This window comes from Platalea leucorodia (assembly GCF_965183815.1).
Source record: "Platalea leucorodia genome assembly, chromosome: 1".
Lineage (NCBI taxonomy): Eukaryota > Metazoa > Chordata > Aves > Pelecaniformes > Threskiornithidae > Platalea > Platalea leucorodia.
The window spans coordinates 24,485,274-24,503,235 of record NC_138823.1 but is presented as its reverse complement, the minus strand read 5'-3'; the positions used below and the strand labels follow the sequence as shown (position 1 = coordinate 24,503,235).

At 36.4% G+C, this 17,962-nt stretch overlaps 1 protein-coding gene across 14 annotated transcripts in view; it reads left to right on the top strand.

The window, feature by feature from the left end:
• VPS13B (vacuolar protein sorting 13 homolog B) overlaps positions 1–17,962 on the top strand; it is a 485,731-nt gene that overhangs the window by 65,329 nt on the left and 402,440 nt on the right. For 13 of the 14 annotated variants that reach the window (XM_082316760.1, XM_082316766.1, XM_082316768.1 and 10 more), the window contains 6 exons: positions 3,426–3,694; positions 6,563–6,658; positions 7,007–7,129; positions 10,412–10,549; positions 11,887–11,974; positions 17,366–17,557. In XM_082316760.1, coding sequence (XP_082172886.1) covers positions 3,426–3,694; positions 6,563–6,658; positions 7,007–7,129; positions 10,412–10,549; positions 11,887–11,974; positions 17,366–17,557 — 906 coding nt within the window. Of the gene's footprint in view, positions 1–3,425; positions 3,695–6,562; positions 6,659–7,006; positions 7,130–10,411; positions 10,550–11,154; positions 11,198–11,886; positions 11,975–17,365; positions 17,558–17,962 lie in introns of those variants that run through there. The other variant, XM_082316759.1, reaches the window with a different exon arrangement.

Below are 17,962 nucleotides of genomic sequence, written 5' to 3'. Positions count from 1 at the left end.
TTTCCTTGATTTACCTTTATCTGTAAGGTGGGAGCATATTCTCATCTAGTAGGATCCAGAGGTTTGAGTTTAAGGAAGGTTATGTTCTCGATGCAGAAATAAGAAGAAACCTTTAAGTCTTACTATTTTGCAGTACTGATTCCTGGCTACCTGAATCACTGTAGTGGGTTGTCTTGTAGAAAATAAGTGTGATACCTCTTAAATGTTTAAAAGTACCAGCACTTTTAGCAACCAGCGTGTGACTTTGTTGTAATGTTGTATTCGTGCTACAATTATGATAGCATCAGATTTTCAACTAGAAAGTGTTGGGGGTACACTTGCTTTTAAAAGGAGATGTGGAATACCTTTCAGACTAGAGTTTGGTACATAGGATTTCTAGTTTCTGCTGGTGTTGGTATCATTTCCAGTTATGTGCAGTCTCCTTCATATTGCTGTGCTAGTGTAATGCATGTGGAAAAGATCATGAGCCACTATTTTTTAATATGTACTGTGACGTAAAACTAGTTAAGCGTTAAAAATCTAAGCTACTAGCATAGTAAATATTATGAGTTATCTTGTGGCAGTCAATTTATTGTCTTTCTATGGTATAGATCCAAAATGAACATCTTCTTTCAAGTGAAATTCAGTTTGGCAACACAGCCACTGACTAGTATAAATATATTACAAACATTGAACTTGTTGGTTTTTTGGGTGTTTTTTTTTTTTTTTTTCTCCTGTACATTAGTAATTTCTGTGCATTCCTTATATAATAAATACATGCAAAGGAAAGTCATACAGAAAATACTTATTACTCTGAAAGCATGTATGTTACTACATTTGAGATTCTCCAAGGACAGTTCATGCTACAAACACCAATTTAAGGGCTATTGCAGTCTCAAGGTCAGCATCAAAGCTGTTGTTATCAGCCAGATAACTCTTGTTCCTTGCAAATTTCTCCTTTTTTTAACATGATTTATTCCATAAGTTTTGTATTCATAATTAATGATAATGTCTTCTTAGCTGTGAGTTTGCAGTAGCTTCTTTAGCTTATAGCGGGTAAAATATGAATGAGGAAATGGATCTTAATATCTATATTATTTAGTGATACAGGAATGAACGTCTACAGCTGTGTTCTTGAAGTACTTACCAAGTTTCATTTATGCAGTTTCATGGTTGATTCAACCAGATGAAAATTTATGCTATTGCCAGCAGGGATGGTGAGGCATTCCCTCCCTCTTCCCCTAGTGCCAGCACTTGTATTTATGTAGCCACAGGCTAAGCTGGATCAGCCTTACCTGGCTGAAAACTAATACAGGCAGAAAAATAAATAAATACAGAGAGAGTAATTTTCTGCTGGGTTAGTTTCAGACTTACGATTAGAGATAGAAGTTTCCAGACTCTTAGAGATGAGTATCTCAAACCCTTTAAAAGAAAGGATAGTGTATTTCTGAAGATCGAACTTGATTTGAATGTGGAAACAGTGATATGCAGTCACACTGCAATCTTGTAATTTATATTAAATGTATTTTTTAACTGGAATCACTGCCCTACGCTATGAAGCAAGATTGTTCCAGTGTGATCTCAGCTATGGGTAGCTAGCAAGAGTGGATTTAGAAACCTGATGAGTAGGAGCATTTTGTCCTTTAACAAACTCATGTATGTAAAACATAAGGGTTTTATCATTATATTTCACTGTCCTATGTATTTGCAGTTGATGCAGTGGTTAGTGTAGTTAGTTAAAACCAAAGAGACTTTGTGTTTCCAAAGTACATACTCCCCTTCATGCATTACTTGTGATAAAGGAATTTACGTTATATTTATGCTTCAAAGTGTTTAGAGGATGTTGTGGGTTGCTTACTAGGCTGTTGTGCATTTGTTCCAAAGTTTCGCCGTTGATTACATAATGGTTGTAGTAGTTTTAATTTAGTGATAGTGTATAGATATCACCATTTTAGTCTAGCTGCTCTTCTGTCTTATTTTAATGGCTTCCAAAATATTAATAAGTGTTATAAACCAGACTATTATTTGGCATCTTTTACTATTGTCTCTGTGTGTACACATACTGCAGCAAAGAGGTATGCTAAATGATGGCTGGATTTTATGGCTATGTAGACCAAATGTTACGCATGACCCAAGTCCTACACCTCCAGATTTTCTTCTCTTTTGGCAGACCTTCCCCTGTTTCTTCTGTGCTTGCCAAAAACAGTCTAGGCTAAACTACTCAAGTCATGTTCTATATCAATTCTTTTTCCTTCTATATCTGACGGTTCTGCCTCTTGGCCATTTCCAAGGCTTTACGTGCACCTTTTCTGTATTTCCTCTGTTTCAAGATTTACATTTGGATTGGAATCTGATCTCTGACGCTCTTTTGTAAAGAGAGCAGGAAGGAAGCTTGCATTGCCCTTGTGGGAGGAGGTGTCCTCGCCTCCAAGCGTGTGCAGAGAATTCTCATGAGTGTTTCTTCTTATGCTTTCTCCCATCACGCAACTGTATAAATAATTAGACTAAAAGACTAAAGACTAAAAGCTTTAAAACTTGTAAGAGTGGATCCTCTGAGTTTAAAAATAAGTAAATAGAAATGGAATATGCCTATTTTCCCTTCTTAGTTAAATAATACATTCAATACTGTTCCGCTGTGGGAACAGTTCTGCATCCTGTACTACCTGTGGTAACTCTGAAGCAGTTAATACCCCTCGGGAGTCCCGTAGGAGTGGTGATGAGGCCAGATAGGCTAAGCTAATTGTACTGTTTGTACATGCACAGTGTTACCCATTTGGATCATGAATGTTAGACTTTTATCTCTGGGAAAATCCTTGTTTTGTTCTGTATACTCTCTCTAATATCTTTTTCACAGAGGACCAACGTTTGTTGTTTTTTTTTTTTTTTTGACTCACAGGTGGCATGCCAGCTTTTTTGAGTGTAGATAAACCAGTATCTTTGAATACTTTAAAAGCTGACTTTTAAACACAGGATGTTTTCAACCTTAATTTTTGGATCTGTGCTGTGTTTACATTTTCCTTACTATGGCTTTTCCAATTGAAGTCCTTTTTTATTTCATTTTAAAATTGAAAATGACAAGATTGTAATATATCCTTATTTAGTAGGGTTTAATTTGCAACTTCAGAGGGGCTTTAATGGAAGAAGTCTTGAAAGCGTGTGGTATAGATGACAAATTCTGGTCTTGCCGCAAATGTACGATAATAAAATTATTGCAAAGATCCTTAATGTTTTTTGGAGGAAAATGTTAATGAATGAAACAAGTGTTTAGAAACTTACATTCAGAAATGTAAAATTTCTACTTATTTTCTCTCAACATAAACCAAATATCAGTGAATGATAGGTGGAATACTGTCCTAATAAATTTCACATACTATAATTTTGAGTATAATAAATTAATTTTCAAGCATGGTTGATTAGAAATTTGACTTAGTTTTTTGTTTTAAAAGGTGCAGAAGATGAAACAAGCTCAGTAATGCAATATCCAACACAGTATATTAATCAAGATCCTTATTTGCATCAAGACGATGACCAGCAACAAGGATGGGTTTCTTGGGCTTGGTCTTTTGTTCCTGCTATCGTGAGTTACGATGATGAAGAGAATGGTTCTAGTGGAACCGATGAAGGAACAACGCTACATCAGCAGAAATCTCAATCCCTCAAGGATCCCATTATTTCAGTTGGGTTTTACTGTACAAAGGCAACTGTGACTTTTAAGGTAAGTATTTCTCTACGTTGTATTGGATTTATTTGGCTTGTTGAGCAACTGTGTAAAGATTATCTGAGGGCTTGTCTACGGTTTGATTCGAAACAGGGCATATTACATTAATGGATAACGAAAACTGAATGTTGAAAGTTCCTTTCATGTCATAATGTATTGCTAATTGCAATATGAGGTGGTTTTGCTATTGGAGGTAGAATTTGAGTATGAACATTTTAATTTTAAAGGGAAACCACTTGTTTTACTTAGATTAATATTTTTTGATGGGAGAAAAAAGCTTAAAAGGCTTTCTCTGAGTGTTTATTGCAATATTCTATCCATCTGATGTTTTATATAAATATACTTTATCAAAAAGCTTTAGCTTCACATAGCTCATGAATTGGAGGATTTTTTTTCTTTTTTTAAACTATAATATGTGCAAATATGAATTTAAGTTGATAATGTTGAAATTATTTTCCATGGGTTGGAATTGAATTAAAGAAACAAAGGATAAATTACACATTTTTTCTACATACATACTTTATAGCTCAGACTATGAGTTGAGTATTTTCTGTAAACAAATCTCAAAATAGTTGCTGCATTTCTTTCTATTCCTTTTGTAAGCTTGCAGAAGGGAATATGGGGAGTCTGAATAAGATATTGAGATCATAGAATCAGAGAATCACAGAATGCTTTGGGATGGAAGGGACCTTTAAAGGCCATCTGGTCCAACCCCCCTGCAATGGGCAGGGACATCTACAACCAGATCAGGTTGCTCAGAGCCCCATCCAGCCTCTCCTTGAATGTTTCCAGGGATGGGGCATCTACCACCTCTCTGGGCAACCTGTTGCAGTATTTCGCTGGATGTACTGATGCAAATTAAAAGTTAAGGTTCCGAATTAGCAAAATATTTTTTATACATGCCAAACTATATGCAAGCAATTCTATGTGCACAACCATCATAGAAAGTGGCTCTTGGTTTTACAATTAAACATATGTTAAATCAAGGCTGGAAGTCTGCAGAACAGGAGATAATACTATTTCTACATGCAGCAGAATAACTAAGGTTGATTTTTTTATGACTTTGAGCCTTTCAGATGAACTGCCATACTTTCATAACCCTCATATAATGTTTATGGTCCTACTTATACAGTCAATACCATCAACAGCTCCCTGTCCCTTTTCTGCCCGTTTGGCTTGTCATCTGTGCACAAGAGTTTTCAGTGGCTTCATGGCTGCTCTCTCTTAGCTATTTTTGTTTGGTGGCATAGCAGAGCATTTAGCTGCTCAGCAGCTGTCAGAAAGGATGAGAGAAGTGACTTTGGGAACTGCGGGCATTCTTTGGGGAGGTTAATGTTTTAAGCCTTCAGTCTCCTGCTAAATTTGGTTGCAAAATTTGAGGACATAAAGCATCAACAGGCATTCAGTCATGTTCTTTTCTGTCAGTGTGCTTCAACCTTCCCTTTAAACAAACAAACAAACCAAACAGGCTAAAAAGAAATAATTGAAAATCTTTTCTTCCTCCTTTGATTATATCCCTCGAACACCACTTAAAAAAACTCGAACAACCAACCAAAACTCAAATTTCTCACTTATCATGGCTCAGCATCTTTTCTTTTGCACTTTGTCATATAGTAGTAATTTTGTGTGCTTTTCCCTCATGTGAAAAAACTCATTAAAAATAATATGAACTTTTTTGAACAAGATTTTCTGGATTGGGCTTTCCTAATCTTTCATTGGGAAGCTTACACATTTTATATTATGAAGCGATAATAACTACTTAAAATGTAACTTCTTACGTTCTATGAAATTGAAATGTGAAGTGATGTATGATACTAATACGGTGACAGTTAGGAGGAAAACAGAATTCATTGTTCTGCTTGCGTGCAAAGAATGTATGGAATTAATTTGTGGTTCATATTTTGGTAAAAAAAAAAATAAGGTCAAGTTTCTGCATTAGCATTCTGAACAGTTGATATCGTTCCAGCTAAAAATCATGCTAAATTAAATGTAGCATTTTCTAATAATGGTGAAAATGATTCTTGTAATGTCTGAGTTCTTTTAATCAATTAATTGCTTTTCCTCTACAATAATTGCATACAGCTGAAGGGTGATCAGTGATTTTTTTTTTTTTTTTTAATCCAATTTTCTTGGACATTAGGCTTAAAAAATTTTAATTTGAAACAACATCCATGTGTATCCACTGTTGAAAATAATGAGAGCTTGTGGATATTTTTATATAAAAATCAGAATTTGAACTATTTAAGCTGCTCAACATAAACTTAAGTATTTTTTTTAATGCAAACTGTAACACCTTCATTATTTTGTGCCTCTTTTCTCCTTTTTCTTTGTGGGTTATATGCTTTTTAACCTAAGTGTATGTGTTTTACCACTTTAAATTTTTATATCAGAATCATGCAAGAAATATAAATGCATGTTTCTCCCCATTGCCATGACAAGAAGCAAAAATGAGTATTGTTGTAATCAAAATGTTTCCTTAATATTATCATGCTGTTTTAATTATTTGCTGGGAAGAATAAATAATGTATTTATGGATTTTTACAGCAATTTATAAGCGAATTTGATACTATGTTAATAATGCAGCTGTGTTCATCTTTTCACATAGTTTCTCTTTAGATAAGCAAACTAAAAATACTATAGTGGATTTAAAACTTTCTGTTATGGCATACTTCAACCAGAATTTGAATATGAGAAGTTCTAATATGGATAATGCATTACAGCTGTTTAACTGCACCTGTTTCCTGCTTGTTAATAAATTTTAGCCCATAATTTAATTTGTCTTCATCAGTTCTGTATATTAATGACATTACTGCTGTTTAATACTAATATTGACTTATATAAGGTGTTTATCCTATTGTTTCACAGCTCACTGAAATGCAAGCTGAAAGTAGTTATTACAGCCCTCAGAAAGTAAAATCCAAAGAAGTTATATGCTGGGAACAAGAAGGAACCACAGTTGAGGTAATTTTCCATTGACAGGGTTCTTTGATTCATTATAAATACTGTAGTAAGTAGTTACTAATAAAATATTTTGAAATTATTTCATTACTGATTGTTCATATTCTGCTATATTGGATGTGTTTTTTTTTTTAATAATCATGTGGATGGAAATTCTCTAAATTTCTAGTGCTATAGTGATCAGACTCTAAAGTAATTCCTTCCTTCTAAGTGCACTGTTTGATTAACTTGCTATTTATTAATGCTCTAAATATATAAACCTAAACATATTTTGCTTCACTTTTCTCCATCTTTTCTATTTCTCATGGAGTAGAATTCTTCAAAATATTACTTTTTTTTTCCCCTCACTAGGTCCTTATGAAAGGTGAACTTTTCTTTGATTGCCAAATAGGTTTTGTTGGTTGCCAAGCTATGTGCCTTAAAGGAATTATGGGAGTTAAAGACTTTGAAGAGAACATGAATAGGAGTGATGAAGTGAGTATATTGAAATATCAGTTGACTTGCTGAATAAGCAATTCTGGTATGCTTTAGAATCACCATAGAATCATAGAACAGTTTGGAATGGAAGGGACCTTTAAAGGTCATCTGGACCAACCCCCCTGCAATAAGCAGGGACATCTATGACTATATCAGGTTGCTCAGAGCCCCATCCAGCCTGGCCTTGAATTTTTCCAGGGATGGGGCATCTACCACCTCTCTGGGCAACCCGTTCCAGTGTTTCACCACCCTCATTGTAAAAAATGTCTTCCTTATATCTAGTCTGAATCTACCCTGTTTTAGTTTAAAACCATTACCCCTTGTCCTATTGCAACAGGCCCTGCTAAAAAGTCTGTCCCCATCTTTCTTATAAGCCCCCCTTTAAGTATTGAAAGGCTGCAGTAAGGTCTCCCAGGAGCCTTCTCTTCTTCAGGTTGAACAACCCCACCTCTCCCAGCCTTTCCTCACAGGAGAGGTGTTCCAGCCCTCTGATCATTTTTGTGGCCCTCCTCTGGACTCACTCCAACAGGTCCATGTCCTTCCTGTGCTGAGGACTCCAGAGCTGGATGCAGTACTGCAGGTGGGGTCTCACCAGAGCAGAGTAGAGGGGCAGAGTCACCTCCCTCAACCTGCTGGCCACGCTTCTTTTGATGCAGCCCAGGATATGGTTGGCTTTCTGGGCTGCAAGAGCACATTGCTGGCTCATGTCCAGCTTTTCATCCACCAGTACCCTCAAGTCCTTCTCCTCAGGGCTACTCTCAATCCCTTCATCCCCCTGCCTGTATTAGTACTGGGGGTTGCCCTGACCCAGGTGCAGGACCTTGCACCTCATGAGGTTCACACGGGCCCCCTTCTTAAGCTTGCCCAGGTCCCTCTGGATGGCATCCCATCCCTCAGGCGTGTCAACTGCACCACTCAGCTTGTTGTCATCTGCAAACTTGCTGAGGGTGCACTCGATCCCGCTGTCTATGTCATTGATGAAGATATTGAACAGCACTGGTCCCAGTGTGGACCCCTGAGGGACACCACTTGTCACTGTTCTCCATCTGGACATTGAGCTGTTGACCACTACTTTCTGGATGTGACCATCCAACCAATTCCTCATCCACCCAACAGTCCACCTGTCAAATCCATATGCCTCCAATTTAGAGAGAAGGATGTTGTGGGGGACTGTGTCAAAGGCCTTACAGAAGTCCAGATAGATGACATCTGTAGCTCTTGCCGTGTCCACTGATATAGTCACTCCATCATAGAAGGCCAATTTATTTATTAAAATATTTGATTGCAAGAATTTAGAAAGGCTGCTGTTACCAGTTGTGACTTAAGTTTTTTGAATGTGTTACTGGAATATAGAACTCAATGATTATTCCTTACAGTTGGAAAGACAAATATCTAAGAGTGAGAAGCTGCAAAACATAAGTCTTTTTTTGACAACCCCACTACCCCCATCATTATGTATGTCTACATACTTTGATCTGCACAACAAATTAAAACAGATTAAAACATTTGAAAACCTTTGAAAATACTTAAATCAACAGAAGATTGGAAGGGAAGAAATGGGAACACTGTATGCTAAAGAAAATAGAAGTGTGGCTCAAATATTTAATAAGTGTTTTGCCTCATTTTTCAATAAGGTTGATAAGAGCAGTATCAAGTGAAGGAGTAAAACACTATTAATTTCTATTTCAAATAGAAGCAAAGCCTGAATTGCTTAATAAGACAAAATCAGGTATCCATATGAACTGCTCTTAAAATATTTAATGAAGTGGTGCATGAAATACTAAATTCAAAAATGAGGATTTTTGGTTGAACTATAGATAGAATAGTGTCCTAAAGTACTGGAGAACTGCAATTATTATCTGTGTTTAAAGAAAAAACAAATAATGGAGCCAACAACAGACCTGTTAACTTGATGTTAGTGCTCTGTGAAGTCTTAGTATTTTAAGGAGAAAAATAATGTGGAAGAAAATACAAAGTGACTGTATATTAATATAAAATATCTTCTTATTTGGAAAATAATCATATCCTGTGCTGTGATAGGTATGATGGGACAGGTTCTTATGCTTCCCTTGTGAGAGCAGCATGGCTTGGCATCCATCTCAAGCGTTTGTATGCAAATGTATGCAGCACAGAAAAGAAACAAGAAGAAACAGATATCTTTACAGAGCTGTAGTGTATGACAGTATTGGGATTATAGAGGTGTGGTGGGCCACGCTGCATGACTGGTGTGCTGCAGTGGATAGACATAGGCTTTTCCAGAAAGACAGGCTGGGGAGGCAAGCATGAGCCGACTGTAAAAGATGCTCTGCTGGCCTTGTTAGATACAAGGGAGACATGGTTGGGGATGTGAGGGTGGACAGCAGCCTCGTCTGCAGCAACTGTGAGATTCTGAGGTATAAAATCATGAGAGAAGTGATTTTTGGATTAGGGTGGGTGGGTGAGCGAATGAGTTTCCTGTAGGTTAGTTGATAAGGGACATTTGGGTTTTTGCCCCCTTTTTTTTTTTTTTTTTTTTTAATTTTTCTGCCACCCTCTAGGGTGTGAATTTAGAGAAAATATCTGCTTTTGTGAGAACCGTGGTGATGTTCATGTTCTCACCTTTTTTCTTTCTCTACTGCTATAGTTGGGACTGTGCCTTTCATAAAGGGTCCAGCTTTGTTGTATGTGATTTCCCCGTCTGCCCCTGTTGTCCCTCCCTCCATCTATTCTCAATCTCATATAAATAACCTTTTTGGAAGAATAACTCTTGATGAAAAAGTTGTGTTGATTTCAGAAGGATAGGGGGTTTGCTATATGGAGAAGGCATGTAAAAATCTAGATGAATAAAGAAGAGTGATAAGGTAGCAAGCAGGACATACCTTGAAATAACTGCTTACCATGAAGAGGATAGATAAAGTGTCTGAAAGGCATTGGTCAGTCAGAGAAATGGAGTATGTAGTGACAAGATTGTGTATAGTTAAGAGGATGGGGCAGAATTCAGAGTAACAGTGATCTGAGGTTATTTTCTGTTAAAATGAAACTAGTATGTTCTGTATCATGGGCTGTATAATATTCACTAGCTCAGGCTGGTTTTATTAATTGGAAAATGGGAGGGAGTGGACAGGAACTTCAGTGTTAATTGAATAAAGTTATTCTAATTGTCTTATCATTCATAATGAAATATGCTCTTGAGGGATGCTGCCATGTCATTAGTGTCTTGTGACAGAATTGAAACTGCTCTGTTAACGTGACTATTTTTTTCTCCCTTGCTGCCTTATTATTTTCTACTGCTGCATGAAGGAGGCCTACTTCTTTAATTGTGGAGAAAATTTGAGTGCAAAAGGAATGACATACCTTACGAATTCACTATTTGATTACAGAAGTCCTGAAAATAATAGTATTCGTGCAGAGTTTATATTGGATGCAGCTCATCATAAGGTCAGAGAATTAGTTTTTTTTCTAATAAGGATGTTCTAATGCTCTCTAATGGATTTCTAATGATTATTTACATCTGTGTACTATTAGAGGACTTATTTTCATTGCTTTATGTTTAACTGAATCCTACTTTGCAGATGGCCAAAAAAAAGTAAACCTGTTTGTGTTTTTAAAAAAAAAAAAAAAAATAACAAAACATGTCCAAAAGAAACCTCAAGCTCCCCTCCTGCCCCAAAAGCTGAATTAATGCCATAGTTTCCAAAAGCACTAACTACAGAACACCTGCAGAGAAAAACAGAGATATGAGAGAATGCTAGCAAAAGGTCAAGCTTTAACAGCACATACTTCTTTAAACCCAACCAGTAAGTAGTTCATGGTCTTCAAACTAAGAAGTGCTCTCTTGGAAACTGGATCTTGGGCAATGTTAATTATATTGTCTGTGTGCTATATTTGTCTACTTAGAGAAATTCTTGCTAATTCGGCCTTTGGTAGACAAATTTTCAGTCACTGATAGTCTCTGTTGTTCTAAATTGTGCAGTAAAACTTTATTCCCTGATTGTCTGCAATTATTAAAGACTGGATGTGATGACCAAGGTGGTCCCTTCCAGGTGTGTTCATAGGTGGAGTTCTATGCTCTGTGTTATCGTACAGGTAAGCCATTTACAATTTTGAATATATCTAATTTCTTTTAAATTTAAATTTTACAATTTTCACCTTTTTAGTACTAGTGATGAAGAAGTGTAACCCTGAAGAATCCCATAAAAATTGAAATTAATTAGTGAAATCACAAGTATTTAGCCATATTCAAACATTTCCCATAGTGTGTTCTAGTTTTAAGCTTTACTCTTTCCTTGGCCTGTCTTCGATGCTTTTGTGATTTGATTATATTATGCATAAATCCCAATGATTGCATAAAGTTGTAATAAGTTTCCTACTGTTTAAAGATAAAACCACAATATTCCTTAAATAAAAAAGCCAGAATGAATGAGCTTCAGTTTTCAGTGTATTTAATTAGGCAGATCTCTTGGATGCAAGAAGTCAAGTGAAGAATATTTACTCCATTAAAGGTACTAATTAACTAGATGTTATTGATGAATTGGTCAGCATGTCCACTGGAATTATGGATGTGCCTTTGTGTGGCCTCAAATAGAAGTTACATTACCTATCGGAAAGGTGAATTCTTTGGGATAACCTCTGTCCTTTGTTTTGATAAGCCTTTCCGTGTGTTGATGCACAAATCCAAACATGAATATATCTCTCTCATACCAACCTATCAGTTGGTAATCTCAAGATTCTTTCCTTATACGACGTTTTCTTTGTTTGCTTTGCTTTGTTGGTAGGAGACGTACACAGAGATAGCTGGAATGCAGAGGTTTGGGGCTTTCTACATGGATTACTTGTACACAATGGAAAGCACCAGTGGCAAAGGTACCTTTTTTCCTTTGTTTACCCTGTTAAATAATAGAAACAAAGACTTTTCATGCCCAGCTGGTCCTTGACCAACTGTCCTCTAACTTACCTTAGATTTACCATCAGGTTCATTGTTAAAATGGTTTCATCTTCATTGATGTGTTTGAGATTCGCTGTTTTGGTTAGCTGTTGATTGTTGGTGTTCTCCCCGCACCCCCCCCAATAAGTAATCACAATGATACCTTTTATAGTCAGTTGCTAAACTGAAAATAGTTCTCTTGTAGCAGTGGTGAAGTTCATAAACTATGATGTCTTTTTTTTTTTTTTTTAAAGTTGTTGTCATTATTGATTTGGGGGGGGGATGTGTGGAATCTTTTGAGAAACCCTGGATGAAGGATGAAGTTGATCTTCTACTTGGTGGAGAAGATGAAAAGGACCGTCATTTTCTCCTATGAAGAAAAATGCAAGAATGAGAGAGAGTGTGGAGAATGAATCTTCAAATATACATATCTGAAAAATGTTATGAGTAAATATTAGCACAAATCATATACACATATACTGGCTAATTCTAAGTAATTCTTGAGATTCCTATCAATTCTTTTGTAAATCTGAGACAATATAGTGGATTCAGTGCAGTAAGGATATCTGCATTTGTGTGTGTCACAAAAGCCAGGACAAAGGAGTTAATGTATCAACAAGTAATACATATATATTTTTATACAGATATTTTTATCATGAATTGCGATGTGATTTTTTTTTTTTTTTTTTCCTCCACCCCTGGGAAGATTATCATCTACAGCTGCTGTTTTGCAGTTTTATTGCCTAAATAATGCTTTCTTCCCCACCTGCGTATTTATTATCATGAACAGTGTTTCTGTGGACATCTGTTGGGAACTTCTTGCTCTTTTGTGACCAAACGTTTATCTGTCCTTGCTACCTAGTCTGGGAACTACTATTACTGCTTCCTACTCATATGGGGTTTTTATTGTGTGTTTTTGTTTCTATGTAAGAGAAGTCTCAACTCCTAATGTTTTTGTTTTCTGGACTTGTTGGACATCAAGTGTAAAAGCAGTAGAAAAGAAAAACTTCCAATTTGGTTAGAGGATGGATCATGCAAAGCTTACAAAAAGAAATAAATGATGCTATTGCCTTTGATAGTAGAGGGATACACTAGGTAATTTAACAGTTCTTTCCTGGCCCTGAGGCTTTCCTCTCTGTACTGTGAGTGTGATGTGAAGCTGAGAAAATGTATATTAAGTCAACTTTCTACTGCAGTCTACTTCTGGTTTTAATAAAGAAATAACTGTTTAATTGCATGCAGAACTTCTGTGTAGAGAAGTTGAAGACCTAGGGTAAACCTTATCTCCTTTTTAAATTTTGGTATAGAAATATGAATATGCACAGATGATTTGATTATGAGGAAAAATTGATTTTTGTGGAGTATTTTGTCTTGTTTCTCTGAATGCACAAGGAATTTAATGACATATGCTTTTCTGACTGTAACTAATCCTTTTTAGAAATTGCTGAACTCAGAAACTGCCCCCCCCCCCACCATATTTTCTATCTTTTTCCCCTCCTCAGCTTCTCTTCTGTTTTTCAGTTTGCTCTCTCAGGGCCTTGGCTTTTATTTCCCGAGTCAGCCACCAGGAAAACACCTCAGAAAAACGAAGCTTGGCTTCCTATCAAGCCTTGCTGTGTGCTTTTATTTCAGTATTACTCCTCTAATTTCAACTACCTGACTACATAAAAGAATAGAGTAATTAATTTTTAAATTAATGGTTTAAATGGTTGTTACAGCTTTAGAACCAAGAACTTAAAGCCTTAAATTTTCAAATAGTTTTGTTCCTCAGAAAAGCAAATGTGACATTTTCTGCTAGTTATTTTCTAGCTAACTTTTCTGTATTGTGAGTCAATTATGTAATTATTAACTAGAATGTGAACAAATAGATGTAAATTATTTCATTTCAAAAGAAGGTATAAATACCTCAAGATTTTGAAAACAATATAAATCTTGCTACATTTTTAAGATAAGGTGTTGTTATGGAAGTATTTATGTAAAAGTTTACATTTTTTACTATTTCTTGCTTTGCCATTGTTAACTATGTTTTTAGTTACAATCAGTGCACACCACCTTCCCCTAAAAAACCTAACCCAACTTAAGTTATAGGAGGCAGTCACTGTGATTGTAAGATTTTTATCTGTCAAGGCAATTTTGGCTTGACACCTTCTTTGCCCCTTTAACCTTTCCTGAAGCTCACGATTACTGATTAAACTGCAAGTGCCTCATGGATAACATTAACCTCAGGAGTTTATCTGTCACTTATAGAAGTGCATTAATCACTTCTAGTATTTTGAATGAAAACAAGATAGATAGTTGTGCACAGTAGTCTTATTTTGAAATTCTGCCTGTCCTTCCCTTCCAACTTTATTTTTCTGTTTTTATTTTGTATTTCAATGCAAAATAGTAATTTCTCTAAAACATTGTGTAGCCTATCAGTTCCCTGATCGCTGATTTGCATGACCTACAGATCTAACAGGGTGTACTCTTGAAGTTATGTTTTGTTTATAATGTATACCTGTCTATTTTGGTGGCAAGTTTATTATGCAGCACTCTCATTTGAAGATTTTTTTTTTTGTCAAGTAGAATTAGACATATGGTTTATGGAGAGCTGAATACTTGGTGATCAGAAATTATTTACCTTTATGCATCTGCAAGGTTTCAAAAGAAACCTGTGATCACCTACTTCTGTAGCATCAATAGGTTTTCTATCACATTCTCTTTGTACATAGTTGGAATTAAATGGAACTATTCCAGAAAGTGGTTTGTATAAATGCTGTCACTTCACTATATCATTCATATACATACAATATATACAAATAAGTATGTTTTTTTCTTTTTGAAAAGGTAGGCTGTTATTACTTCTAAAGCCTTCTGGCCTTGATATTTTTTTTTTTATGTGAGGTTATGGTTTTTTACAATTCTAATAGTGTTCATCTGAACTGGATACTATGTAGAATTGGAAGGACAAAAATGCATGTTAACTGCATACTAAATAAAGCATACCCTGACAGCAGGCTGTATGCTGGCTTTTTTTAAAAAAAAAAAAAAAAAGTCTTTTTCAGGGTTTATTAAAAAGGTTGTAACTTCAGTTCCTTGTGAAGATTTACAGATTTTATAAGGTAGTGTCTTTCTGTCCTCCCCCCCTCAGAAATGGTAAAAAAACCACCAAGGGAAGCAGAGGCTCTAAGTGCTCTCACCATCAACTTCTGTTGAGCTTTTTTAGGGACAAAGTGAATTCTTCTGCTGGGTATATTGGCCTGTAAAGACCTGCAGAGCATTAGGCCAGCTCTCTGTCAAATTCGGCATAGTCTCAGTTTATCTGAGGACCTTTTCCTCACCAGTCCTTAGAACGAAGATCATTTTATAAGAGTATGATTTAAACATAAGGGACCCCCCCCCATCCTTCCCTCCTTTTCCCTGAAGCTCATTTTCCCCCATTAAAAAGACTGTTTTGAATGAGTACAGTAAAGGAGGGAGGGAAAAGGGAGTGTTCCCCTGGAGGGTGAAAGACAACTAGGTTCTCTCAGGCAACCAGAAATTAAAAATGCTTTCTTCCAGTTGGCTTAAAAGTAAGATTTGCCTTGAAGTTGTGAAGCGTACCATGCCAGGCTGCTTAACCACAAAGCCTCAACTACTCAGGAGTTGACAGATCCTATATCTCTTTGACAAAGTGGGTAGGTCAACTGTCTGCAGCAGTTGCAGCTCCCGCTGTCCAGTCTGATGAGCTGAGCTTGTCTTGCCATTTACGTTAGTATGGACAGATGGTGTCAGTGCGGAAGATGGTATACCAAGAATTTGGAATTGTCAGATTGTTCTGTGATTTTGGGTCATAGTTCTCTACAGGTGTGTTTAGTTTGTTACTGTAACAGAAAGGCAGGAGGTTATCAGATTTATGCAAGGAAATAGGTTGATTTGCATCTGGGCAGATGGGTGAAAAGAGGAAGGGATGGGATCTATCTCGCATTGAATAGGTGTACAAGGTCCACGTTGGGTAAGAGCTTGGAAGTCACTTGAAAAATACTACTGTTGAGAAGGATCATCATAGAAGAAGTCAGTCCACTGCTTACACAGACTTTGGTTTCTGTGGCATGACTTGATCATGAGTACAAGGAGAACATATCAAATGGACATCTCTGCAATTGCAGATGTGTTGAATTGTGGAAACCAAGGTGAAGCTGATGGCAGCGACTGTGCATTTCCTGGCTTTCCTATTTGTCGCAGCTTTAACCAGGGGGATTATGGAGTGCTGTGCTAAGGAGTATGTGCTATCCAGATTCACTGAATGAATTAAACTGTCATCCTACAACTTTATCTCAGAACTTTTTCATTTTTATAGGTTAAGTGGTCTCGGAATCCATTTAATCTTGATGCTTATTTTGTCAGACTGTTCATTTGTGTAATGGTTAGCAAGACATTTAATGTTTAGTGCTTGTATCAAAGCAATGAAGACACTGTCAAAGTGATGATTTATTAGAGGGGAAAAAAGAGTGAAATTCTGCAAACTAAATATGTTAAAGGAGTGAGGGTATTTTTTTATAAGTCATATGTAACAGGAAACTGTTTGATAGCTGATGAGTAGCCTGTACACAGCAAAGGTGTGATTTCAGTCTACCGCATTACCCTACATCTATATCAGAACAACGATAACTATAATTGCTACGCTAGTTGCCATTCTGACAACAAAGGTTATAGATCTTTTGGATGCAGAGACTAAACCACCCTTTGTCTTTGTAGTGGTCACTCTAAAAATGTTCTGAGACATAATGATTAAAGAAGCTTTCGTTCTTGCTGCCCATGCTTTACCTCATCAGTGAACGGAAGGAAGGGTCAGCCTGGTTTATGAAAATGAGAGTGGGATTCTCATTGCTGTTCTAGCCTGTGTACTAGCAACTAGGATTTCAGGGGCCTATATCTGTAGTTTCTTCGCAGGACACCTTTTCCTTGATTGTTCGGGATGGATATCTTTGTGATAAACCATAGAAAGTTTTGAACAGTACAGCTGTCATTGGCACCTGGGGTTAAGTTGCCTCAGAAGTTTGAAGATAGTTTGGACACCTTCAGAGAGTCCCAAGCTCGAGAGATACAAAGTTAATGGAAAGGTTCCCAGGTTGTGCTGTGCTGGGAGGAAAGGCAGAATCTTACCCTGTTTGCTCTGCGTTAAACAGGAATAATGTTTGTTTAAACATGTTAAGCCAGTTATGGTATATTTGTGTGTTCAACTTGCGTTGTTATATTTTCTGTATATTTATAAGTCTGTGATCACAGGATTTGAAACAAAAGTAGCTGAGAAAAAATATTATGTCCAATTGTTTGGTGTAATTTGTTGTTATTTATAAAACTTATTGCAGTTTCTGGGAATCAGCAAGACCTTTCTTCAGTAAAGAGTGAAGATTTTGGAAATGTTCAGGAGATGTCTACAAAAAGCCTCATTGTGGGACCTCTCAATCTTCGACTGGATAGCAGTGCGGTACACCGGATAATGAAAATGATAGTTTGTGCTCTGGAACATGAATATGAGCCATACAGCAGAACTAAGCCAGGTTTGCTCCTATTGCATATATGCAAATATACAGAATTAAACCAGACCAAATTCAGTGCCCTTGAAGGTGCAACTTCCAAATAGTTAAAATCCAAATCTCTTAGGGGATTTTGAGTCCAAAGAGCAAAATTTAAAATAAAGATAAAATGAATCATAGTATCCCTATCAGTGTTGGATATACCTCTGAGATAATTTCAGACACTTTGGAGGCCATTTGTTTCAATCACAAGCCTGTTGTTGCATAAGGAGGGCTTATTTTATTGACAAATCTAGCTTAATTTTGGAGTCTTAGTATCCCTGTTGGTATGTATTTATTAGTTTGAAATAATAGTTATACAAGATAAAAATGCATGGAGACAAGCTATGGTAAACTGTTAAGATGAGTTTCTGAGAAAGACCTATACAG